The sequence below is a fragment of the Monopterus albus genome, unplaced genomic scaffold (assembly GCF_001952655.1).
Source record: "Monopterus albus unplaced genomic scaffold, M_albus_1.0 scaffold141.1, whole genome shotgun sequence".
Classification (NCBI taxonomy): domain Eukaryota; kingdom Metazoa; phylum Chordata; class Actinopteri; order Synbranchiformes; family Synbranchidae; genus Monopterus; species Monopterus albus.
The window spans coordinates 316,515-342,535 of NW_018128021.1; the positions used below are offsets into that span (position 1 = coordinate 316,515).

The 26,021-nt window shown below is 40.2% G+C and overlaps 1 protein-coding gene across 3 annotated transcripts in view; it reads right to left on the reverse strand.

The window, feature by feature from the left end:
- Nucleotides 1-40: 40 nt before the first annotated feature.
- The window catches only part of cdin1 (CDAN1 interacting nuclease 1), a 50,905-nt gene continuing 24,924 nt past the window's right edge, over nucleotides 41-26,021 (reverse strand). The window contains exons 10-13 of one of the 3 annotated variants that reach the window (XM_020614043.1): nucleotides 25,408-25,473; nucleotides 25,048-25,153; nucleotides 5,633-5,804; nucleotides 41-59 (exon numbers count right to left, since the gene is read on the reverse strand). In XM_020614043.1, coding sequence (XP_020469699.1) covers nucleotides 5,684-5,804; nucleotides 25,048-25,153; nucleotides 25,408-25,473 — 293 coding nt within the window. In that variant the 3' untranslated portion in view covers nucleotides 41-59; nucleotides 5,633-5,683. Of the gene's footprint in view, nucleotides 60-5,632; nucleotides 5,805-6,851; nucleotides 7,231-23,513; nucleotides 23,596-25,047; nucleotides 25,154-25,407; nucleotides 25,474-26,021 lie in introns of those variants that run through there. The other 2 variants (XM_020614044.1, XM_020614046.1) reach the window with 2 other exon arrangements.

A 26,021-nucleotide genomic window follows, 5' to 3' on the forward strand; every position in this document is an offset into this window, starting at 1 on the left:
TCTGGCAGTCCAGCTCTCCTATGAAACCATACCAGTAGATCACAAGACCTGGACCAAACCTGCAATGCAAAACAAATAAAACAAGAGTGGTCTTTTTGTTAGTACATCATCGTTGTCAACTCAGAGTTTGAAGCAGCTATCAATGAGTTGTACAGCTGCTTGCAAATTCAGATATGCAAAATGCTGGGGGCTGTTGACTCTAGATTTGGAAGGCATAACAAAAATACAGGAGTGACTGAGGAGATTGAAAAACAGGACACTAGTGAGACTGATCTATGATAGATAAGGCCACTTAGGTATTTTCCTTTGATCACCAACCAGGAAACTTGTGCAGAATTAAACAAACAAAAAAGCTCCCAGGAAGATTAAGATCTTTTGACAGGGTGATACACACATGATCACATTACAGTGGCAGTGAAATAACAATAATCTGTGAAATAACAAAGCTCTACACCATGGCCTCCGGGTCCTGTCATCAGAAGCCTTTGGCACACAGCAGAGCAAGAGGAGTTCAACACAAAGTCTGAGACTTAAAACAGTCTGGTGGTTAACATTAGCCAGTCTGACAGTGTCCAGCTGTTTCATTCACATTCACTTTGATAGCTAAAGGAACTTTGCCTTAGTTGGCAAGCTCTGCAGTTTCTATGAACTATAAATAATGATTTGCCAAACAACTGAGAAGTCAAGTTCGGGCAATTATGTGTTTTTTATTTTTTCCCTTCTTTCTATCTTTTGTTTTCTTCTTCCAGTCTTTCAGCTGCTATTGTGTCATATAGACATTTCAGCTACTATACACGTTAAGGTCTGCTGAAAGGTGAAGAAACAGTAAAAAGCTCTTTACTGGGAATGTGCAATGTTATTTCACTGCTCCTCCTTGTAAAGGTAAATCATCTTTCAAGCTATTTATTAACCCCCAAAGAGCCACTGGTGGCCCCTCTCTGCCTCATATACATCATACCTATACTTTGAACATTAGCTGCCATGCATAAAGACATGTCACAGTTGAACTCTGAATGGAGAGCACCTCAGACGCCACATGCAAAACCAGATTCAGGGAGCTAACAGTGGTACCAGACACTCTATCCTCAGACAGTTAATGTTGTGGGGCCTCTGGAGACCTAGACAGGAAGCTAGCCAACAGGCCACGGAGGCCAGGAGAAGTTGAGCTCCAAGGGGCATAAAACCTTGAACATGTGATCAATCATTTCATATTAAAATAGTGACTCAAACACCCTGTGGCGTTATTTTATTAATAGTTATGGAAAGCTTTACTCTTTTGTGTGGTTATAATTTATGAGATCATTGTAAATAATCGTATCTTACAATTTCAACAGTACACGTTAACCACATAAATTTTAAATGCGAGAATCAGCTGTTGTGACATTGCCAGCTATATGTACCCATGTACTGTACTGTGTTGACTGGGCCTTCAGGCAGTGCATGTTCTACATACTGTACTTGTTTAAAGACAGACATATGCTCAAAGAAATCTGGGAATATACACACCCCTGCCTCCGAGAGGACCTTACAGAAGTACATGCTTTTGCACCCCATCCCTCCGTTCTATGTTTCACAGTGTGTGATTTACGGTGCTGTATCTATGAGCAAACAGGCCAAAGCTAACAACCCTGGAGAAAGCCCACAGATGCACACTGCAAGTTCACCACAATGTCACATACATAGCTCAGCTTCTCAACACTGAACAAAGCTGAAGCCCCCAAACTTTCATCATTTCCATGTTCCAGTGCCGCACATGGTCGCCAACTCTTAATATGGAAATGTTATGGAAACAAAACCTAAACATTTATATTAGATGCTCTTCTTTTATTCAGCCGCTATCCTATATGGATTTCCTGTGCTCTGGATAGGGAGGTGAGGCTAAATAGGGGAGAAAAGAGAGAACAGCGTGCTCAGAGTTGAGAGAGGCAACCTTCTGAAAAAGGTTAAAACTGTACATCAACAGATAAGGCAGCGGTGTACGATACATCATGTCCTGGGTCTGTCAGGGGAGGCCAAGCACAAATTGAAACAAGCAGAATTATAAACACAGGGGAGACATGTCACCAAGGCCTTTCCATACTGTAAAGAAAATAAATGGACTTTGAATCCTACTCAGAATTAATACAAGTCAATACTGCAGAGACCTTGAGGTAAAAATCTGAGACTGGGAATAGAAACAATAACATGGAGGGGGGAAGGGAACGGTCAGGGGGCCAAGACTGAGCCTGACTGCTATATGAGATTCTTAAGAAAAAGTTCCAAGCAGCATCCAGACAGTGCAGAAAGTAATTATAAATACACAGTGTACAGTATGCTGCCTTACGTACCAGTAGTCCCTCTGAAGTTTGTGAGTTATAATGCCTGTGGAAATGAATAAAAGTTCAGCTTGAATTTGTAAGCAAATTATGGTTTATTATGTGGGTTGGCTCATCTTAACCTGGCTAGTGCTTATTACACACACCACCTCTAAAACAGAGTCAGTCATCTTCCAATAAATGCCTAACTGTGCATGCTGCTGAAATTGTTTGTGAAATGTAGCTAATTTAAGCAAAGGGGCTATTTGACGAGTCTGGGCGTGGATTGCGGCTGCCAGCCATGCTTTCGTTAGTGTTAATGAGCGGGTGGTGGTTGCATTTAAAGCAGGTGCCAAGCAGCTTACTATGGCAGCTTAATGAGAGCAAGTCACTCAGGAACAAAAACCCCTGAATGGAAAAGAAGGAATGTTATTAGTGTCAGCGAGTCATGCAGCCAAGCGTCACCTAGAGTTAAGAGCAGAATGAAATCTCTGCATCTTAAATGTCGAAGCCACACGTACAGAGATCAGTAGTAAGAATGAGAACAGCAAAAGCTAAAGCTAATAAAAACACAATAAAGTACAAACCCAGAATGTGCAAACTTGATTTGATTTTTAGTCTTGTCTTTTTCTTACAAAGCAAAGGTTAATTTGATCTGCCATGTTTGGCGAGAAAACGATTTACAAAAACTGAGCACATCTGCCCAACCACATTACAAAAACATGATGAATTATCAATAAAATCAAGATGAATTTACGCTCGACTTTTAAAACACCCTCCTTTCATTTTACATACCACACAGAGCCATTTTAAACAAACGCCCCAGCAATGATTTAGACTGCGTAAGCCTCTACCTGAGGGTGAACTCTATGTCTCTGTGGTCTCCCCACAAAGACTTCTTTGTTTTCAGCATCCATACATCAGGTCACAAGGTAGGGCCACTAAAGCACTGCCAAACATTAGCATTAGTCAGTCTTTTCTCTGCTCTCTAAAAAGCAGCTATGGAACCTGCTCAACTTCTTTTAAGACTGAGAGTATTAAGAGTGATTGGAGTGAAAAGTATAGAGGAATAAAAGTCTCTGTGTTCAAGACAGAAGAACTGTGGATAGAGCAAAAGCCAAAGAAAATCTGTGTATTACTGACAAAAAGTCTGTTCTTTCAAGGTCAGTCTCTGATCTTGGCATTTGCCTATGAGGTTATTTACAGGGTCAGATAATGGTTGTGAGATGTGCTTTTAGAGCAGGGCAGTGATCCAGTGCCTGCCAGGCGATACAGCCCTGCAGCTGACCTCTGTACTGTACATCCAGCTTGTGTATTTTAATGGCCTTGCAGTAGCTGTTGTCAGCCAATCTGATGATGAAGATGCTTCTCGTAACACAAGCTTATGTGCACTCAAACAAGATATTTAAATGCTGTTTCTGCCTGAAGGGCTGTCCTTGAACACAGAGGTAAATAATCCTTGCTACAAACTACATCCAACTGTCCATAAAAAAAAAAAAAACAGAAGCTGAATGGAAGAGTTAATCCAAGAACAGAGCACCTTTTTCTCTCCGCCTCTGCACTGTCTTTAGGGACAAAGAAAAGTTCTGCTCAGGTATTTAAAACACAAAGACAAGGAGCAATGGCACTTAAGTTAAAAGAGTCACCCAAACCTACACAAGCATTGAAATTAAGGTGAACCAGAGAGCAATAAAAAAAAAAAAATCTCATGTTTTTTGTCAATGAGTTATGGAAATAGGACTTGACATTCATCGTTACTACTGGAGGTAGAGTGTATGTACTGTATGTATGTGTATACTCGTGGAGTGTAGTGTTAACATAGAAGTGTGAAGGTGCAATGTGTAAGTATGAGGGGTGTAGGAGGTCAGGTTGAGTCAGTGTGCTGTTAAGTTGTGTTTCACTAGCATCTAATTTATGCTCACTGATGCAAGATACTGTACCACAACAGACACTAGAGGATTCCAACGCTTTATTGGTAATTGTAGCAACCTCTGTAACCTGTGCTGCAGGACGTGCCCTCAGCTCCAGGAGTCAGTGCTCAAACTAATCCACCTTTAGCTCACTTTATTGAAAGAGATACCAGCTTCAATGTTTGCACTAGGAAGTGGAAGCTGTGCCAACTTAAACTTCACACAACAAAATGTAAGATCTGCCATACGTTAAAGTGTAAGATGCATTTGAGAAAAAAAAATTAGTGTTTGATTTTTTTCCTGAATAGCAAAATGCACAAATGATCATTATTTCATTTTTAACTGTTAAGTCGTACCACGCTCCCCCAACACCCCTGTACTAAAGGGACTCTGCAGTCTTTATCTCCCACTAACACATTATCACTTTCTCTGACCTCCTATCACCTCAGCCACCTTCTCACATTAACCTAAGTCTTATCATCTTACACACATATATAGTGTGACAGATTCTATATCAATCAGCTGATTGATAACTATGGTAACACATGATTATTTGAATAAGCCAATAAGCACCAACCTTATTTTTATGACACAAGAGCAATACACAGGCACAAGCACAGCACCATTTGGTCCTGGTTAGGATCCGTTTGTATAATATCATGCTTCCAAACATCCTTCAGCCAAAGGGAGGAGTCTTAATCAGTGTTTGGAACTCGTTATGTCCCTTAACTGAGCATGTCGCCTACCACATTAGCAACACTTATCTGAGGGACAAGTGTGCACTGTGTGCTGGTCCCCTCTAAGATCTATGCCGTCATGGTCCAACACGCTTTGACACACTCTGGCCTGTTTTGGATATGAAGCAAAACCAAACAAGGTGTGGTCTGGCTTTGGCTTTGTCTGTTTAGTGTTCATAAGTTGCAACAGCACAGAGGACACTGCATACAAAAACAACCTGCCGATGAGAGCTCCGCGGGGACACCAGAACAATATGCATTAAAGTTAGGTTGGAGTTATGGAGTTTCTGTACATCAGCCATCTTTACAAACAGTATGACTTTCAAATTCAGCTTTTGTAATATAAATGTAGTAAGAAAGACACTAGTTCTCTGGCTGTGTAAGGTTGCTCAAATGGTCAGAGCTCACCTGATCTTTTTTCATGCTCTACAATGACTCTGTATCATGAAAATGGCCTGATTATTTCATTATGACACACTGAGTGGGTATTCATTAACAACTGATGCTGATATTACTAAACTCTATTATGGCTGCAGATGGTGTCTCCTATGCATGCACTGTAGTACTGTACTGAAATCATGAGAGAGGAATAATCGTGTCTTTGAGTCTGAATATAAAGAGATTTTAAGTGGATTAAGCTGGCCTTCTTTATATTTAATATGGGAGTAAAAGTAACAGAAGAGGCTTTTACTGTTTTCAGATGAGGCTTATTAGTCTCCAAAGCCAAACACTGGTCACAGTGCTAATTTGGAGACCTGTCCAGAGAGTCCCTTTGGCCTTTGATGAGTCTCCATATCTGTATGTTCTGCTTGGAGACAGGAAGCTCCCCATAGCGGCAGGCAAGCAGGCCGGGGGCTGGGAAGCTGTGCAGACAGAGAGGACCACAGTGTCAGGGGGATACAAGCTCCTTTAACCTGTTATTGTGAACTCCCAGCAGCCCTGGCCGATAATTGCCACGTGCCTCTGGGGAAAGACGGTCAAGGCAGGCAGAGGGACGACCATTTTGTGTCTGCCGCTGCTTCTCACGCTGCAGAGCCCTGGTCCTAATCCTGCCCTTAACCCTGATGGCTAATGTGTTTTCAATTTAGGATGATCCCTCACTACAGACAGGGTCCTAATCAACAACAGTTTGCACTGTAACCCTATCTGCCCTCGCTAGGGCACTGTCAGTCTGACCGGGCGCCTGCAAACCTGATGTGTCCAGCAGAGGAACAGTGTTATGTGTATTTGTATGGGTGATGATATCATGTTTATAGGTGAGGTCACAGGATGTGTGCCTGATACTTGGTTGTTTGTCTACCATGCTGAAATAAACATAAGAACATCTCCACATGCGCCGTGTAACAGGAAGGGGCAATGTTACACAAGCAAGTTGTACAAGATGTCCCAAGTCACTTCACAAACATTTACTGATTAATGTATATTAAGACAATTAAGGTCAGGGCACTTTTTATAAGTACACCATGGATTAAATGCAGAAACAATATGAATTTTTTTTTTCCCATTTTCAACAAATATGTAATTTTTGCCATTTTTACCGAATTTATTAATTTACTTTGCTATTCAGTATATATTAAAAAGAAAGAGAAATAAAATTAAACAGACTGCATAGAGTTGAATACACCCACGCTACACACACACATTAACTAAATGTAAAAATCACTATGTCTGCTTGTCTTACCTTCTATGTTATGTCCTTTGTCCTCTAAACTTATTTTGTGTTGTGATTAAAGAAAACAAGAATAAAGTTCTCTGAGAAATGTAAAAAAAAACAAAACAAAACAAAAAAATCTATTATAATAGACAAAGATGTTATGGATACGTTTAATTGCAAATGACATTTTTGCAACACGACACATACACACTGTATATTTTTTATGTCACTCCTCACAGCAACTTGCATTTACATTCTGAAAAGGACATACTATCCACTGGTTTATTCATTTGTCAGGTTCAGGAATAAGTTTAATATGTTAAATTCTACCGCCACTTCAGTGACGGCTAAATCAGAAGTTAAGCATGAAAAAGCAGGTGTTGTTGTGTCCTGGCCTCTGCATCCATGAGTTGAACCCTGCCCCACAATTAGAGTGTGACCTCTAATGTCTCCATGGGAAAAAAAGAGGCCTGGCTTTTGTCCAAGTCAGCACCTTTGGAAGTGCAGTCGTGTTACCGCTACTAAATCAACATGTCAGCGCCCGGCCCAGTGAACTTTTTCAGCTAGACTAGAGCACTTACACCTAATAAACTGGTGTGAATGCCTATCTCTCTGTTGGATAGGGGAAAGGAGTCCTGAGGAGAAAAAGTAAAATGATGGTTATTCTTCTTCAGCTGTTGCGTAGAACATTTGCATTCCACCAATATGATTATCATCATTAGACACGTAAACACTGTATTTGTGGTGTTACTTGAACAGAGAACAGCTGTGACAAACCAGTCGATGCCAGGTTAAGGCATCCTTGCCATCAACCTTGGCCTCTGAGTCCAACATGGAACCGTCCCAGTTTGGGGGTCGAGTTTGGATATGGACACAGGCAAGGGCTCACAGAAAGCTGTGTGCTTACTCGGCAGTCTGTTTACATTCCTGAGGGTAATTTTAACCCCTGGAGGAGAGCAGAGCAGGGGGGCCAACATGTCGTTGGAGCTTGTCAGTGGTCAATGGGGCAGCCAGCGCAATGGACATGTGGGTGGTACATAAAAACACACACATACACAAAGAGACATAGACCTCCAACACACAAAACCCCTGGAACTATTACCTGTGTTTGTGCCACTCAGCTATTGATCAAGTTTAGTATTAGGAAATTACCAATTTGCATCTTTCATATCATATAAATGGCTACTATGTGACTGGACAACTAAACTGAGAAACAAGCTGACAAGGAGGCCTCATGACAAAACACAAACATGGGCCTAGTCTCACTAACAAGCCCACCACAGAGCACCATTAGCTTTGGACAACACAGGATATCTCCAGTGTTTTCACTGATGATCTGGGGTGCAAATCTAATTTCATTGTAGTTTTAAAAAATTTGCAATATAAACAAAACAATAATCCTAGCTCAAGCATCGCTGAGGGCTTCTGTGTGCGTTTTGGGATTTGTCTTTTTATTATTACCATCCCAGAGTGTCCCTTCAAAGGCCAGGAAAGCAAAATAGCCATGTGTGTTTGCAGTGTTCGTGTGTGTGTGTGTGTGTGTGTGTGAAAGAGCGCGTGTAAGAGAGAAGGAGACCGCACGAGAGAGAGAGGAAGGTAGAGAGGCTCAGAGCTTATCGAAACTAATTAGGCGAGGGATCAGGATGGAAGTTAAATACTGGGCTACATGTAATGAAAGAAGCAGAGTGGGGGACATCTAGGGGTGAGGCCCACACCAAACAGTGGTCCTCAGGCAATCTGGTATTGATTTTCACTCGTTTGTGGATGAAGGTGAATGGGAGGGAGGGGGGCCATGGGGAGAGACAGAGAAACCGGGGAGAGGCAGTAGGGCAGAGTCTAAGGGTCTCATGAGTTGTCAACTTGACAGTTCAACCCCTTTTGGAGAAGAACAAACAAACAGAGGGATCTCCTGGGCTGACAGCGTTTATCTGTCATGGTGATGACACTGCAAAGCCCACACAATGCCCACACAGGAGAGCAGCGTTAGGGGGGGAAAGGAGGGGGGATGGATTGATATGGATATGCAAAGGCACATTCCTTAAGCCTAAGAAGATATAGGCCTGTGCTCTGCTTCAAATGTGTTCCATGAATATCTGTAACTTAATGATTCAAAGGAAAAAAAATCATTCACTGAACTACATTTCCATTGATACAGTTCAAAGTAAGACATATTTAAACATTATGTGCATGATATTTCTTATACACGGTCTTCTGTATATGTGATAAATGACAGAATGCATACATATGCAAAGGATGGTCAACCAAAGTGGGTCCATTAGTTACAGGTGGTCTCTCCCCAAGTATAAAGTTTGGGTGTCTCTGATAAAGCAGTATGGGAGATCATCCACAACCACACAGACACATAGATGTCAGCGCTCCTCTCTTGTCACTCAATCAGTGAAGGCTGTCACCCTGAGCACCTTCCCTCTCATGTCCTTAAAGACTTGAAGACCCTTTTTGCTTTTCCTCTCAGACTGCCTCATCACTTTGTCACATTGCCAAAGGGGACTGCATTAGCCTGGCCATGCACAGAGCCCCCAACTCTCACTTATACTTAACACACACACACACAGAGAGAGAGAAGGAGGCTGATATGTGCAGCTATGGCTGTCCATATCAAATTAGAGTGGCCCCTGTTGTCCCTATTTCAGCCTGGGAATGCTCCATCATGACGGATGCTACGGGGCCCCTCACTTGTCAGGAGTTGTCAGACAGACAGGGAGTCTGGATACACACAGCTGACAGGTAATCTTAATGTCTTCAATTAGCCCAATTAGACCTGTCATAAACAATTCGATAAGTGCTCAACCAACACAAACAGATAAACGCATGCACAGGTGCACACGGGCATACACACTCACAGCAAAATCTGCAGGGTATTAATGAGAAGGGTAATGGGTATATCAGCGGATGGTTGACTTGTCTTTTGTTTCAAGGAGGGGTGTGTCCCAATCCCTTGCTTTTAGCTGTGCACTGCTGGCTGCTACCTGGTCAGTTCAAATTGTACCATCTCCTTTCATTAGCGCGTCGCTGGCTGAGAATCTGAAAGGCCGTGACAAAATTCATTTGAGACGAGTGGGAGCAGATTGCCTGAAGCAGGTGCTATAAGGAAGTTAAAACAAAGGCAGCACCTTTGTGAAGCTCTGTGTGTTTTCTATCTGTGTGAGTGTCAGAGGTTTGTCCTGGTCTTCACAAACTGTTCTTTTCCATGCTGGGGTAAATGGGTAATGACACAAAAATGTTTTTGGAAAAAAAGAAAACAGAAAGAAGGAAACAACAGGGACCAGAGAGGAATCAGCTCAGTGCACACAGAGTATTTACAAAGCTGTGGTGAAATCTAAATATTGTTTCTAGCATGACTAAATAGGCCAACACCTTTTTGTGCAGAAAATGTGCAATAGCTAACATTGTTTGATTTGGTCTCTCTTTTATAATATCTTATCGCAAAGCAACGGTGACACCCACACTACATCCTCAGCTTTTGTCCTCTAACCGTTTCTTTAAATTCATCTGTTTGCATTCACTATCAATTTCTTTTTTTCCAGATACGCAGGACACGTTTCAGGAACTGTGAAGCACAAGCTAATGTTTTAAACAGCGATTCCACAGTTTGCAAACACAGGAGCCAAGCAAATTTAGCATCAATATTTGAACAAGAGCGTTACATTAACACTGCCTTGATACTATTATAAAAACACTAGGCCCTGAAATGTCACATCAAGCAGCACTACTGACACCTTCAATGTAGTACTTGTACAGTAAACTCTGGGCATTCAGGGCAATGGTGTGTAAAGGAAAAAAAAGACCAAAATGCAATCAAAAGAAGAATTTAGTTAAGGCAATATGCTGAATGGTGAAATCCCAAAGCACATTTTCATTCAAGGAGTCAAACTGGGACTGGAAGACAAACCGACTGCTATCAGCAAGATCTGTGATGGACCTATAACTCTACGTCTGATCTTTACCTCAAGTGACGAGTGAAAAGCCATCTGAAGAAAAAAAAGAAGGAGGAAGAAAGATAGAAAGAAAGAAAGAAAGAAAGAGAAAGAAAAGCCGTCACCAGGAAAGTTGTAATAGGAAATTGCTCTTGGCAACTATTTGTTCAAGCACCAGATTTTTTTCGTCTTTATGCCAACCCAGTAAGCACCCACTGGAAAACAGGGCAGGTCCCCCTAATGAGTAATCTATTTCAAAGCAGTCGTGTCTGGGCATGACAGTTTACTGAGAGGCTTGAAGAACTGGTAATTACCAGTGTTACGGGGCAATTAATGCATATTACACTGCGGCACTCATGGCGGTGACTGTCAGCTCCCCAATAAAAATGAGCACTCTTCAGCTAAAGGGTGACATTAATTGGGCCCTTAATGACTATGCAGAGGAACCAAGCCAAATAGGAACAAAACAGAGGACTCGCTCTGACTCCAGCAGAGGGCTGGAAATTGGACTAAAAATGAGATTAATTGCTGTTTAGAAAAAAAAAAGAAGGAAAAAAATGTGGTGAGGGGAAGGGGGAGAAAGAGGTTGGAATTATAGGGTGCAGAGAGCAAGGGCTGCTCATACAGATGACAATTCAATTAATTATTTTATACTGTATTTTCTATACTTTAAGGAGTGCAGACAGGCCACAGGCCTGTTTCAGGAGCTCTGTCTTGATATGATGCTCGTTGCATCAACAGCTTTCTGAAAGCACCCACATAAAGCCTCATGGTGCTAATGCTCAATATAATGAATACATCACAAACTTCAATTAAGTGAAGAGAAGCTTCTCACATAACATTAAGAAGGAATACAGGTGTAATGAATGTAAAGGAGATCAGGTAGTTACTGTAGGTCTTCAATAATTTGCAATATCTTCAGGGTTACATACTTCCCTGTGAAGCCCAAGGCCTTCAGTATGTCTTTCCGCTCAAAACAGTCCATAAAAACATTAAGAAACGCTTTCATGAAAAGTAAACCTGCCAAATTGCAGGCCTTCCACCCCCTGAAATGTTTGTTTTAAAAGAAGATCAAGGTTGTGGTGAAGCCATGAAGTAATTCTGATTAATGCTGCTGAAGCTACACCACCTGAATATGCAAGCAGCACATCATAAAAATATCAGCATGCAAAACATGCTGTCATTTGCATACATTTTTGATTTTGGACTTCCTTGCTATTTAAATATGCAGTTAGAAATAGTCCAGTGCTGCCTCTTGCTCTGTCACGCTGCACACTCACACTGTCATTGGGCCTGATAGAACTCTTCCGCTTCAAAGGGAGCTTTGCAATGGAGAAGAGAATGAGCAAATATTTGAATTGCAAAAACACATCATCTTCAGAAGATAGAAAATTCAAGACAACTTTTTAGAGTTAAAGACACCCCCAACCCCCAGCAAGCTAACCCTCTGCACACAGCACAAAGAAGTCAACATATTCAGAGGGTAAGAACTCGCTTCGTTAATTTACCATATCCAAATTCGTGTAATGGGATATGACACCTTTTAGAGGGGATTACAGTAAAATGAAAAGAAAAAAAAAACTTTAATTTGAGGAGAGAGCCATAAAATGTTTAAGCTGCCCCTGTATTTAGCTAAAATCCATCATACAAATCCAGGTTATCAGACAACCTGACGTGTTTGATTACAGACTGAAGTGTAATTAACTACTTAAGTTATCCTTTGGAAGGTTGTAATGAGCAGCACCACCATCCTTGCTAGCTATTTTAGCATAACTAAAGCGATTCTAGCTTTAGCTTTACCCTCAGGACTCAGCACAGCCAGTTTACAGACATACTGTATATGTGTAGTCACTCCAGGAGAATCTCTTATAGCTTCCAACTTTTGCAGAGGTTAGTGAAAAACAGGCAATAAATTATCTTCATGACAAATAAAAAATATGACCCATAGCATATTTGAAAGTATGTATTCCCCAATTTGATGCCAGGATAAATAGAACATTTAAGCCAAAAGTCTAGCACACCAAGGCCATGAACAACATTAACGGCAATAAATACCCATCTTCAGACATCTGAAAAAACACCCCTGGAATAGGAGAAAACACTCATCTCCTGTGTTTATGATTGTAAATTTATTTACCACAGGCTCAGAACTGCCTTGAAATTCAAATCGGGGAAAATGTGAGCATCTTAAACTCACATCTAGGACACAGAGAATTACTCTAAGTAGCAAGATAAACTGTGGAAATACAAACAATCAGCTACTGAGAAAAAAATAATAAAGGCTATATTTTCATTGGCACATCAAAGCTTTAAATTCAAGACAAATACTTTGTGAATTCCATAAACTACAGGGTTAAATTGGGTTTACACCGTTACCTTCATTTAAAATTATATCTCAACATCATTTTTAAGTATGAGTCAGTATGTTATCAGTCTTAAAATGCTACATTCTTGTTATCTCAGAACACACAGAATAACCCAGAGCTTCCCAATACACCGTCCACATTGCGCCTCCCACCAGTTCAACCCTCCTTCAAACCTGAATGATGGATAGCTTTACTGCACAATGACCTCTGTCACTGGGTTTTGCCCTAAATCAATGCTGGTGATAAGGGCCCAGTGCCAGCGCTCACCTTGGTATGTTCACCAGCAGACCTTATCTATGACAGGAGGAAGTATGAGTAATAACTAAAGACAAGCCACGACAAAACCACTAAACCCACCTTGTCAAACACAATTTACAATGTATATCCACTTTACCCCCTCCCCTTCTGCTGCTGTTAAAACAGAAATTACGACAACCAAAGAGATTTGGGACTGTGTGTTTCTAAGACTAACAAGTTCTAGGACGGTGGGAGAGATTTGCACAGTTCTGGTCCAAGTGGGGTTCATATTTTAACAAGGAGACTAAGAGACTGAAGACTGACATACCCTACTCTTAAGCTGCTCACATGCACGCACACATTGATTCGAAAACATGATGAATAAGATGCTTAAATTTCAGCACTTTATGAAGATTACAAGTACTGAGTAATTCAAAACCTTTCAGTAGTTTTTTCAGTTGACTGTGTGTGTGTGAGATAAAGCATGTGTGAGACATAGAAAGAGACACAAGGAACACAGCGAGAGCGAGCATGCTCCCAGGCAGTCACATCAAAATGGAGAGAGAGACCAAACATGACATCAAATGTTACAATTAGCTGACCCCTTTCTCCTCGCTATTTGCAAAGCCCTGCCTTTAAAACCCTGATTAAAATATGCTTGCTTTCTCATTTAAAATGCCATTTGACAAGGTTAGTAATATTTCAGCTAGCTGCAAAAACATTCTTATGGCTGTAATCCTTTTTTTCCATTGCTTTGCAGGGACACAGGTAACCTTGGAGTGAGTTTCCCATGAACTCAGTGCAACAATTTGAAAACAAAATGGCTGGGGGAGAAAAAAGGAGTAGTTCAAAGTTTCACTCGAGAGTGTTTTGTTTCACCCGGGCAGCTGAAGCTAAATGTTTTGCGATCATTATTCAGAGAATTTATTCCCTTTCTAATTCAAACCACAAGGAATATTTAAACCAGAGCCAGTAGTCTTTTCTCTAACCACAAGCTCCATCCTTAGCAGGGACTCAGGGGGCTGAGGACTGTCAGCAGCTCTGGGCTAAGAGTTCCTCAAACTGTTAAACCCCCTCATCACCAAATTAGGAAAAGTGTAGTCTGTAGTTCAATGGTGAGTATAATCTAAAGTAATCAGTGCTGAGACCAAGCTTAAAAAAAAAATAAGGGGGTTACAAAAAGTCAGCAAACTTTAAAACAAAATGTAAATGTGTCTGACACAGTTTTTGTCAGTATGCGGTCCTGACAAAACAAGCCGAAGATAAGCAAAGAATATCTGAAATGATCAGGCCAAAACTCTGTGTAAAGTTAATAGTGTTCACAACCGTTCTTGTCAGAGGAGAAGAGAATGTGAAGTGCTAGGCTGGACAGTAAGCCAGCCCAGGCTTAGCTGCAGTGGCACTTTCTATCAGAGGTCTTTTGCCAGACAGCTCTATTCTGCCCTTTCACTTGTAACCTCCATGACACAGAGACCCATTGCAAAAAATACGAGTGGTCATTTAAAACACAGAATGGAAGGGACATTGAAGAGACAGATTCTGGATTTAACATAGAGGAAGATTCATGGTGCGATTGTGCCAGCTGATAAGAGACATTGCTCAAAATGACAAATATATTACTCTGACATCTTCGTGGTGGCCATTCAAAAGGAGCAACTCAAATCCCAGAACTTTGCTGCACAGAGTTTTTATTTCACTTGTTCAAAAAATGCACAACTCGGTTATCTTGCATCAGTCCAAAGGCAAAGGATTGAATATCATCCGTTTCAACTTCCCAACCACGATGAAACATTACATCGACAGCAGGCAGAGCTGGAATGTGGATCATATCGTTACCCTGTTAACTCTTTAAGCTCCTGTCACAAAAGTTTGGTTTACAGTGTTCACTAAAAATACATAATAGATCAAAATCAGCAGGATTATTAAACTAAGAAAGGGGAAAAACATATTAGCAGTCATACTGAGCACACATTAATTCTAGGAAGTTTTAACAGAATTCAGAAAAAATGCATTTTCTTCTGATCAATTATTGACCTGACAGAGCTTGCAGGGACAAATCTGCTGACCTGATAGATATTGCACATTAGCCCCCAAATTTGTTGGGCAAAATCAAAAGGGCAACACATGGACACAACTCCTCATGTGTCTTTGATTACACACTCCCACTAAAGGACGGGCAGGCAGAGATGTTTAAGTTATCAGGCAATCATACCGCAGAGAGATGTGAAACTCAAACCAGAGAGAGGAGCGGGCTGCCTAAGAACAAAGATGGGGAAAGAAGGCTCTGATGAATCTCTTTAACAAATGCCAGGCCCATGAGGAAAGACTCAGACTTACTTGTATCTTTTTCAGTGATTCTGGCAGCAAAACAATGAAGCACATTAATGCTGAAATCTAAAACAAAGTTCACAAAAACTAATACCTCTTCATCTGGTATTTAAAAAAATACCAGATGAAGGTAAAAATAAAAAAAAATTCTTATGGTACATCAATCAAAATGACTGCCATGAGGTAAAAACTTGATACTGTAAAAGGTCTTATATACCAGAACAAACCATATATTAACATTATTTTGGGAGAATATGGTTAAAAAAAAAGTAAAAAAAAAAAACAAACAAAAAAAACTTTCTATAAGTAAAATTTTAAACAATGCGTGCCACTGGTGATTGGCCGGTCACTGGTCAAGGCCAATCACACTAAAAACCAGGCTTTTCTGATCTCTAGATCAGTGCATCTATACTATAAAATGTTTTTAATCAGAAAATTTCTGGGGTCAATACACAAAGAGGTTAAGCTGAGCCACCACAAATGCAAATGTAGGCACATGCAGTCTATTTGTGTTTGACTATCTTTTATATAGGATTACATTTCTGCTAGTAATAGATTTGTTCCAGGTTATCATCATTTTATGGACTTCCATTCATTACTTGTTAGGAATTACAAGACCGAGAAAGGATGCAAACACACAAAAATCTAAAGAACAAGGTAAAAAATCAATGGCAAGAAGGAAAATAAGCATAGGTCATAAAAAAAAAGAACCAAGGTTATGTGAGGGACAGAGGGCCTATAAAAAGAAGCCTACTGTCTAGGTTATCTATAAGGAACCACTTATCACAAGCAACCAGCTTTACACAGAGATGGATGGGCCTCCGCAGACCATGAGTACCAGCACATTATCTGGTACACACAGAGCTGCTCTTTAAACACAAAGGCAGAAATATGAAGCATTGTTTCCTTGGCTGTCATTTGGTAAAAATATTCAATTTATTTTTGGTCTGAAATAGAAAAAGTGTTTACTGTTTTTGTGCCTAGAAATACACAAGACACTGCTGACCAACATATAAATTCAAGCTAAGATAAAGTGCTTACCATAATCCATTTATTTGTAGCATCTTAAAGACCCCCAGAGTAGCTCTTTAACAATTCTATTAATCCTTATGCCATACATGTGATGATGCTTGCAATGAGACAAGTCAACCAAAGAAAATAAAAAATGAAAAAAAAAATCTGAGAAAAAAAAAAAAATTCAAGGAAATTATAATCCTCGCCAAAAAGCTGTTAAACATGTGGCATGTCATAAAGTCACACATCCAGAACTAAATGCATGCCTCTTCTATCCACGTGAATCATGGAGAAACACATGCCAGGACCGTGTTAAATGATAGAGTAGAAAAACAAATGACCAGACTGGTTCCATTCAAACTGGAAATCTGGAAAGTTAAAAATGTTTTGTTTTTTTTTCCTGTACTTTCCTTTGTCTCATTTGTTTCTCGTGACAGACCCCAAGACTCTTGGTCCAGTGCTCTCATTAGGCCTTGGGAAGATGCTGGAGGAATCACCTGAATGAGTCAAATTCTCTTAAATTACATTTAACTATGCTCAATTCAGAAAAATAGTTAGCACAACCTTTGTATGATAAACATTATAATTATGTTATTTCCCGTGATATTGCTGCAACTTTCTACAGAATGGTAAGATCTCTGACAGTAATAAGTGTGCATATAGGCCTTAGTGTGATGCACAGCAAGCATCATATCGTGTGCAAAATCTATCTTTCCAAGCTCTCTCTCCATCCATTATCTATACCACTTATCCTAACTAGGGACACGGGGGGCTGGAGCCAATCCCAGCTGATAGTGGGCGAGAAGGTAGGTCCACCCTGGACAGCTCGCCAGTCTGTCACAGGTATGACACTTACAGAGAGAGAACCTCACACACTCCTGCGGGCAATTTAGCGTCCCCAGTCAACCTAAGCTGCATGTCTTTGGACTATGGGAGGAAGCTGGAGCACCCAGAGAGAACCCAGGCAGGCACTGGGTGAACATGCAACCCGGAACCTTCTTGCTGTGAGGCGACAGCGCTAATCACTGGGCCAGCATGCTGCCTCCAGGCTCTCTCTGTGTCAAGAAACCAATACTGCAAGTTTAACATCACACTGAGTGTTGCTGCTATCAAAATTCTCCTATTAGACTGAGTTTTGCATAAAGCTTTTCTAAGCCCTGCTCACTATGCTGTCGACTTCTTCCCTGGTATGAAACCCAGAAGGCCACTGTAGAGGAAAAAAGGAGGGGGAAAAGGCGAGACAGAAAATGAGGGGAAATAAATGTGTCTCCGCAAGTCTGATGACATGCATCATGAAAGCTGACAAAAAAAAAAATGTATGTTCATCTTTTAAAAGTTCCATAGCAAAACAGGAATTCATGGAGTAGATGTGCTTTCACCTCATTTTACTTGAGGCTTTCTTCTCCATCTCACAGTGTCACAGGCAAGCAAAAAGACAAGAGGAGGGATACATATCGCTGGGGTGCCGCTTTCTGTCCCACTCCTCGTTTGTACACACAGCGGCCGTGTCAAAGCCACTCTTACACTCAATGGTAAATGACAAATTTGGATAATGCACACATACAACCCCACAAAAATAAAGAGGAGATATGGAGGCTTAACCAGCGCTATATCCTGAGGCTGCTGGAGACCTGAGTGTGCGGATTACACCCCAGACACCTTAAACAATGCCCCCAAATGTGCACCCTTAAAAGCATGAAATCCTTGAAGCATCTGAGCCAACTTGTCATTTTCCATTAATATTCCATGTTGCTTGTGCTTTAGGGGCCAGTATTGCACTTCTGTGTGCTGATGTGCCCTAAAACAAACACTTGCAAAGCCCTAAAGGAGCCACCATTGTGTATAGCTATTTTTCTAGCTATGGAATATTCTACTAGAGGATGTGATGACAAAGGAAACAATAAAGAAGGCCACGTTCCTGCACGGCATGTGGTGTCCGTAATTATAAATAGGAGGAAGGCTATGTCAGAAGCATCTATGCATTACAAGGAAAAGTGATATTTGTGCTTTCAAAAACAGAGAAAATTAGGCTCTGTCCAAAATTTTACACACATTATGTTCATAAAACTCTATAACCTACTGTATATTGTAACCCCAGGAATTAACCTTGTCAACATTACAACAAAAAAGCTAATATGCAGCAAGAAACCACACCTGCTATATGCAGAGGAGCAGCTACAGTATTTATATACCTATCACTTCATACATTGTATCAGTATAATAATAGTAAATAGTTTTTTTTAACACCACTATTGCAATTTTTTTTACCCTCTTTGTTGTGCACATCTGTGACAGGAAGATGATGTAAGATATGGCAGGGCACAAGTCTGTGAGGTGTCACACTGTCACCCCAGAAGCACCAGGACCTGTCCTCGGGGACAGCCCTGTAATGTCCAGCCTCATTGGATCAGCAGCAGCCACGGCCTGTGGGCACCCTCTCTCAGGTGACAGCCCCTATCTGCTCTGGCTCTGTGATGGCCCTGCTGTTTCTGCTTACATTACTCTTATGCTACAACTGCAATAAATGGGCCCACATGCCTGACTATTTGCAAACAAACAAACATATACACTCTATATGTACATGCAAGTGTTTCTTCGTATGACCAAATACTTTTGTTTCTATTTAACTAGTCATACAGAAATCTGCATATCTAAGGATCTAGGCATAATCAGATGAATTCAAGAAGTGTTATCTACAACATATTATATCATTACACGCTCCTAATTATGTATTCCTGCCATCACTTCTTAGGAAAGTTCAACAAAAAATGATGGGCATGTCCATTAAGAAGTAACGACAATGTACAATAACTTGAATCAAAAAATTAATTTACTGTCATAAATAGATTGACGGTTCTGATACCACAGAATTACCATGCAATTTCAGCTGTAAAATCTACATCATACAATTCCAGATATAACTGGAAAAAGTTCACAAAGAACTCAACGTGTCTAATTGCAGCTGTGTCAACTAATATAAAACATCACATAAATCAGATTTCTGTCTTGTCATTAGCCAGTGTGTCAGCTAGAAGATTAGTGATGTTGTAGGAATAGTCTGGTCAGAGTCAGTCTTCAGAATTATGACTTCCTTATTAATTGTAGCTTTGTTTCCATTTTGTGCAGCAAAAAAAGTGTTACAACAAAGGACCTGCACTAATCTCATTTGCGCAAAACAAATTTGAATGGAGAGTGATTTGTGCTTTTGTAGCAGGAGCATCTTCTGCGGGTAATTATGGGAGGACATAAATTATCTATATTACAACAGGGCATGACTTTCAAAATGACCCAAACAAAAGAGCCAGATGAGACATAAAGAATATGTGTGTATTCAAGTCTCAACAAATTTCAAAGTGGTCAAGCCAGATGATGTATAATGGCAAACCTAAAAGTCTTAACCCCCATTTCATGTGAGGGAGAAATGAGGCATACTGTCCCATTATATTGCTATTAATCATTTTACGTGGATAGCTGACAGCTTTTTATCAGATCTAACCTTTTCAAGTCTCCATTAAAAGTGCTAACATTTTCAACTCTGACACATTTGCAGTTTACGAATATCACAGCTAATTTACTCTGGGAGGGGGCGTGCTGGCATTCATGTTCATTTCTGCACAGGTTGTCCATTGTGTTTGTTGGGTTAGGGGAAAGCAGGGAAGGAAAATTGGGAATGGTGAAGAGAAAGGAACCTGAATATACTTATCTGACTCTACATTGATCCATTTAATTTGTTATACTACAGTGCAAAGTAGCTTTGTTGCTGAAAAGCTATTTTGTAAACAGTATATTCTGATTTACTCTATTGATTCTTTAACAATATTGCATGGATGGCATTTAAGGGCCACAAAGAGCCCTCATAATCTGACAAATTAATACCTTGATAAATTACTTTCTCAGAGCAGAGATGTCAGAAAATAAAACAAGCAAAGACTAGACAAACGGTATATAAAAAGACAAGCAATATATCTGTTTAAGAGAAACCTATGTAGCCAGCTAAAGTTCTGGTTTTATATTTGTCTGATTAATTTAGCTTAATATACACTTTATCAAGAATCTTTTCAGATAATGACAGTCATATACTGGCTTTCATAATATTTGTGCACTTGAATCAATTTGATGGATTACAGAAATAGAGATTTGGGTGTTTGTCATTGTTTACTGCAAATTTGGACCATGATAATGTAGAGATGTCTAAGAGGTTTAGCTGCTTAATATGTAGTTGTTGGTTTTGTTGTGCATTCCCTTGTAAAGGAATGGAGGACAAAAGACACCAGAGAGGTTGTAATTCTTGATGGGTGGATAAATAGGTGGATCTGTAGATCAGTTAAAACATTACAACTGCAAAGCACATTCACAAAGTGAAACTGCTGCTAGGAGAATTATGGGAAGAACCTTGCCAACCATAATTGATTGAAGTACAGCATGATCAAGAAGGGACAGTTAAAGTGGCACCACACAAGGGTCCATATTTCATTACATGCTGTGTTTAACCTTACCCACATATCCTAAAACACACAAGAGGCTCATTATGTGTTTAATATTCACCAGCAGGTGAATAATTTTTATGCAACTCTGATAGTTGGGCGAGATGGATAACTCAATTATCTGAACATCCGTCAGAGCAGAGGGCTCACTGGCTCTGGAACGCCACCAGCTAAGATTGATGGCTGGAAGACACCAATAGCTGCTGCTGCTTCACCATCTCATCCAGGCACTGGGCCTGAACATGCCATTTGATTCTGTAGAAGACCGTTTTTCTCTCCGTTTTTTCCCCTTTTCTCTTTTTTTCTTGGGTGCACTGTAGGTGAAGCGTCATTACCCCTCACTCCACTGAAGAGGGGTTCATTATGGGGTTAGTGTGTTGGCAAGACTATTGTTTGGATGATAAATGCAGTTGGTGAGGGCTTTGGAGGAAAATTAGTTATGTTTTTTTCCCCGTCTACAAAAACATGTCCCCATAGCTCACTCTGAGGTGCTCGAGGGCAAAGCAAGAACAATTAATGCAAGAAATGGGTGAAGCAGCTCAGTTAAAGCAAAGAGGGAATTCATGAAAAATAAGCAAATCACTGGAAATGTCAGTCAGGGGCAATGAAATAATTACAAATAGCGCTCTGCGATTCCAAGGGCAGTCAAAAAGAAAACTGAAAGCTTTAGTGTCAACCACTGAAATATGAGTTTGAGAAATGGACAAACATCCTAAACATCAGCCTTTCAGGACCCATCTCATCAGTTGAAAACAACTAATTAGAAGTGAAAGCAGGCTGATGTCACCCCATCACTCTCTTTGTCCCCCATTTCTCCAATGGTTTACGTTTTTGTGGCAACAAAGCACTGACCCCAAATTCACTTTGGGGTCTTCACTTTAGAAACACACAAAAACACGACATGTATGCACACACTTCAGGCGATAACACGTAAGGTCTAACAATAAGAGAAAGATGAGGCAATTTTGGAAATGTCAGCAGTAAATGTCAATTAAAAATTACAAGCATGCTGGAAAAGGTAGGGTCTGAAGGGAATGGCATTTTTTCTTTTTTTGACACAACACTGTTTATCTGACCAGGCTGCTGGCTGACATTATAGGATCTACTTTGTCAGTTCCTTAATACACCCGGACATGCCCGACCCAGTGAATATCAATGAAAGACACCCGTGGGCAAACATGTAAGGCTGACACTAACCTTAACCGTCCAATCAAGCTGTTAGTATTCTGTTTTGACCTACCGTAAACTAATGCCATGAGTACCAAAGACGAAGATTAAAAACAGATTTTCTTAAATCTAAACCAAGAAAGGACACCGAGTTTTACAACGAAATATTTTTGTAGACATCTGATCTCTATATTATGCCTGTGGTTTTAATCAAATGAGCTCTCTTCACATCATTTTAAGTTTGACTGACTGAGACAGCAATCATTTAAGTACTTTCTTATTAACCGCTCTCTAGGAATGGTATGGAGCTTAAACAAAGTTTTTTTTATTTTATTCATCAATTTTCTTAGAAGCATTTAATGAGATCTAACAAAAAATCATAACCATCAAAGACTAGCTCTTTTAAAATTCACCCCTCAGTGACTTTTAGTTCCTGATGACAATAATAGGTTTTCTTCTGGAAGCAGGCCATTTACAAATAAAACTATGTAACCCTGACAAAATAAAACACACCATTGATTATGACCTACTCAATGATATTGGATGAGTCATCTTCCCTTGAAAATCAAATGAATGTTCTGCTGCAACTACTGAGTCAAATCAGTAGGTTAGTTGGCAGGGGCAACATGGAACGAGAATTCCCCATTTCTTAATAATATTATTATTATTATTATTTTAATAATTGGCACATCTTAACATATTTTGGAACTGCCTTTGAAGAAAATGCCACTTAAAAATTTTACATTATCTATAGGATGCACAATAGTCTCTAGAACTCCTGGGTATGATGATATTTATTTCCTTTCATTTTATTCATGACCAAATGAATAAGTCTATTTAAGTAGCTTTAGTTTCTAACCCCTCTCTCTCTCTCTCTCTCTCTCTCTCTCATCTTCCTTACAAGCCCCCTGGTTTTGAGATTATTGGCATGCACTACACACTAATTTGATTTTAGTTTAAGTATGATAAATTCGATTTTTTTAACCTTTATTTTTGTCTGACTCCATTTTTTGTTTCTTGCTCTGGGTCAGGTTGTGACGACCAAGGCTAAAATTATAAGAGAATAAATATAATGACTTGTTTTGAAAGGAAAATAGGTTATCTACAGGAAAAATCTGCTATAAATAACTCTTTCACTATCTTATCTCTGATAGGCAGACAACAGATGAATTATTTCAGGTTGGGAAACAATGCATAAAAAATACATGAAAATTCATTCGATAAACAGCTTCTCATTCTGTTGTGCTCTTGACAGATCCAGGAATCTGATCCGGTACTGTACATGCACCAAGCAAACAAAAACAAAGACAAAGAGAAGGAGAAAGTCTAGCTGTGCCTGGGATTTGGAACCTCACAGCACTCCAGCACTATGTCACAACATGTCAGCTGGCCGTCACGGCTGGGGGATGGGGGAAGTAGCGAGGCGAATGGAGGCAGTGTGGGCGACTTTTCAACTTGGCGACTGGAACCTTGTGATAAAGGAGGCAGGGATGTAAAGACCATGTGTGATCGGCCACTACTCTTGTGTGTACCACAACAGAAACGTTGTGTACCTTATTACTTCAGTTTGAAATTTAGCCAGTGTAACACTGAGTATTGTGCTAAACGATTTGGATAATAGGCTGATGACACTTTGTACAACAGCAAGTTAGTTTTGCTAGCATTTGATAAGGAAAGAAACTATGAACCAGCAGTAAATGACTATATAAAGCCCCTTTTAGACATGGGACAAGTAATAATGCTGTTTTCATCAATGGCTTCCTGTCATTCAGACATACATCATGTTTACATTAATGTTCCTCATGGCTTCATTCAGACATACCCACAGTCATGACATAGAGAGCCACGGTACACAGCACATAAGGTTACGTATAATGTATGAGGCCAGTTTTATGACAACACGGTGGACAAACATGTTTGAGGAGAATTTTTTTTTTCCCTCATGTTATTGCTGTTTAGGACATTCTCCAAAACAGCTGTGTCTTTAGTGAGCTCAGCAACTCAAAAAGATGCACAAGAGACATGCACAGACACCTACTGTCATGATTGGTAAGCCCACAAGATGTAACAATGTCCTATGTAAGTACATCGTAATCTTGGGCATGCCTATCTGTTAATGTGACTGCATGCACTTCAGACTTGTGCCATGTTAAACATGATACGTAACTGTTACTAGGTTATTGTCAACATAACTTTTACAGGACAGTGATCAGGGTTCTCATTCAGACAATGTGTTAAGATACCGTCAGATTAATGGTTAAGATTCTTGAAAGGGGCTTTAAAGGGGTATAACCTTGTGCTTTCACAGTGTGAACACAAAATAAATGAAGTTGGTGTTCTCTGTGTAAAAATAATCTAGATAAAATTCTTTACACAAGAGACAATGGGAAAAGTAAAATCTGTATGTTGTTAATTTTATTCTAGCACTGAAATGCACACTTCTGTTCCCCCAGGACGAGGACGAGAGCCACCAGGGCCTGTTTTTGTCCAGAGTTCTCATGACAACAGATACAATAGATTAATCACCCATTACCCAACTTTCCGTTCCAAAAATAAAAACAAACAAATAAATAGTGTATTACTCTAGAAAACAATCAAGCTTAGAGCCACTGAGCACTGCAGTGACAGGTTGACAGGTGGGGATGTGGAAGTAGCATGATGTACAGATGTACCATAAGGAAGTCTGGGGTTAGTGTGGTCTATCCCAGGGAGGAAGGGGTCAGTGTTGTTAGACAGAGATATGAGTTGCCTTAATAATACTGAGAAAAGCTGATTGTGGGCTGTGGTCAAAAAGGAGACGTTATAAACTATACACAGACTGGGAAAATAGTAGCTGCTGCATTATACACTCTATTCAGATAAAGCACATGAAACAGAAGACAAACAACACAACGGGATGAGAACGTGGACAGAAGACTTGCCTGTTCCAGTAGCTCCAGAACTGTTCATTGAGATAGGTGCGATGGCTGTGGTCGTCTCCAAATGAGGCTTTGCTCTCAATCCAGTGTACAATGTGTCCCTCCACAGCTTTTCATAAAAAAAAAAACCACACAGCAACACTCAGAAAAATTGACATCAAGAAGGCAAAACAAACAAGATCTAGAAGGGACAAGTGACATTTTCATAATTTGTTTCCCCTGTCATTCACAAAAATCAAAAGAGGTCTGCCATTAAAATGACAACATTTTGACAAGTGCATACACCTTTCTGACAAAAAGTCACCTAAAGTTAGCAGTCTGTTATTTCAGATAAACACTGACATTTATTATAAAAATACTAACCAACGGGGACCTCCAGGATGATATCAGGTGTTTTGTCATAGCCCATAGCTCTCAGCTGGTTTTCATCTACAGGAGATGAAGAACAGAATCTTAACATCTGACTGTTATACTGAAATAATTCTCATTCTGAAGTTATTTTAGGTAACCATTCTATACTATGCTCACGAGTCATAGGTTACCGAGAAAACTGCTTTCACCAAGGTGCTTTTAACAAAAACCCTCAGTGCTAGCAAAACAGACAAAATAACAGGAGATAAGCACAAGTACAGTAAATCCATTACATCTACCACACATTTGCTGTCACCGCACAAAAACCTGTAAAGCCCAGTTACAGAGCTGCACTGCCATTTGCAGTTTGGCAGTGCTTTATAAAATATACAGCAAGAGGACAAGGTTGGCATTATAGCCTATGTAAGCCTGACCCCTGCCTGCGAAGGCTGCAGTCATTGTCCTTGACTTCTGGTGCGCTTCGGCCGTTATCCCTATAACACCTGATTTCTCCATTAAATCTCAGGCTGACCAGGTCATTCAGTTTGAAAGAGTCTGCCTCTTTGTCTCCAGCCAAGCTCAACTAATGAGGCATGGAAGGGAATTGAGGAGAAATGGAGGGTGGC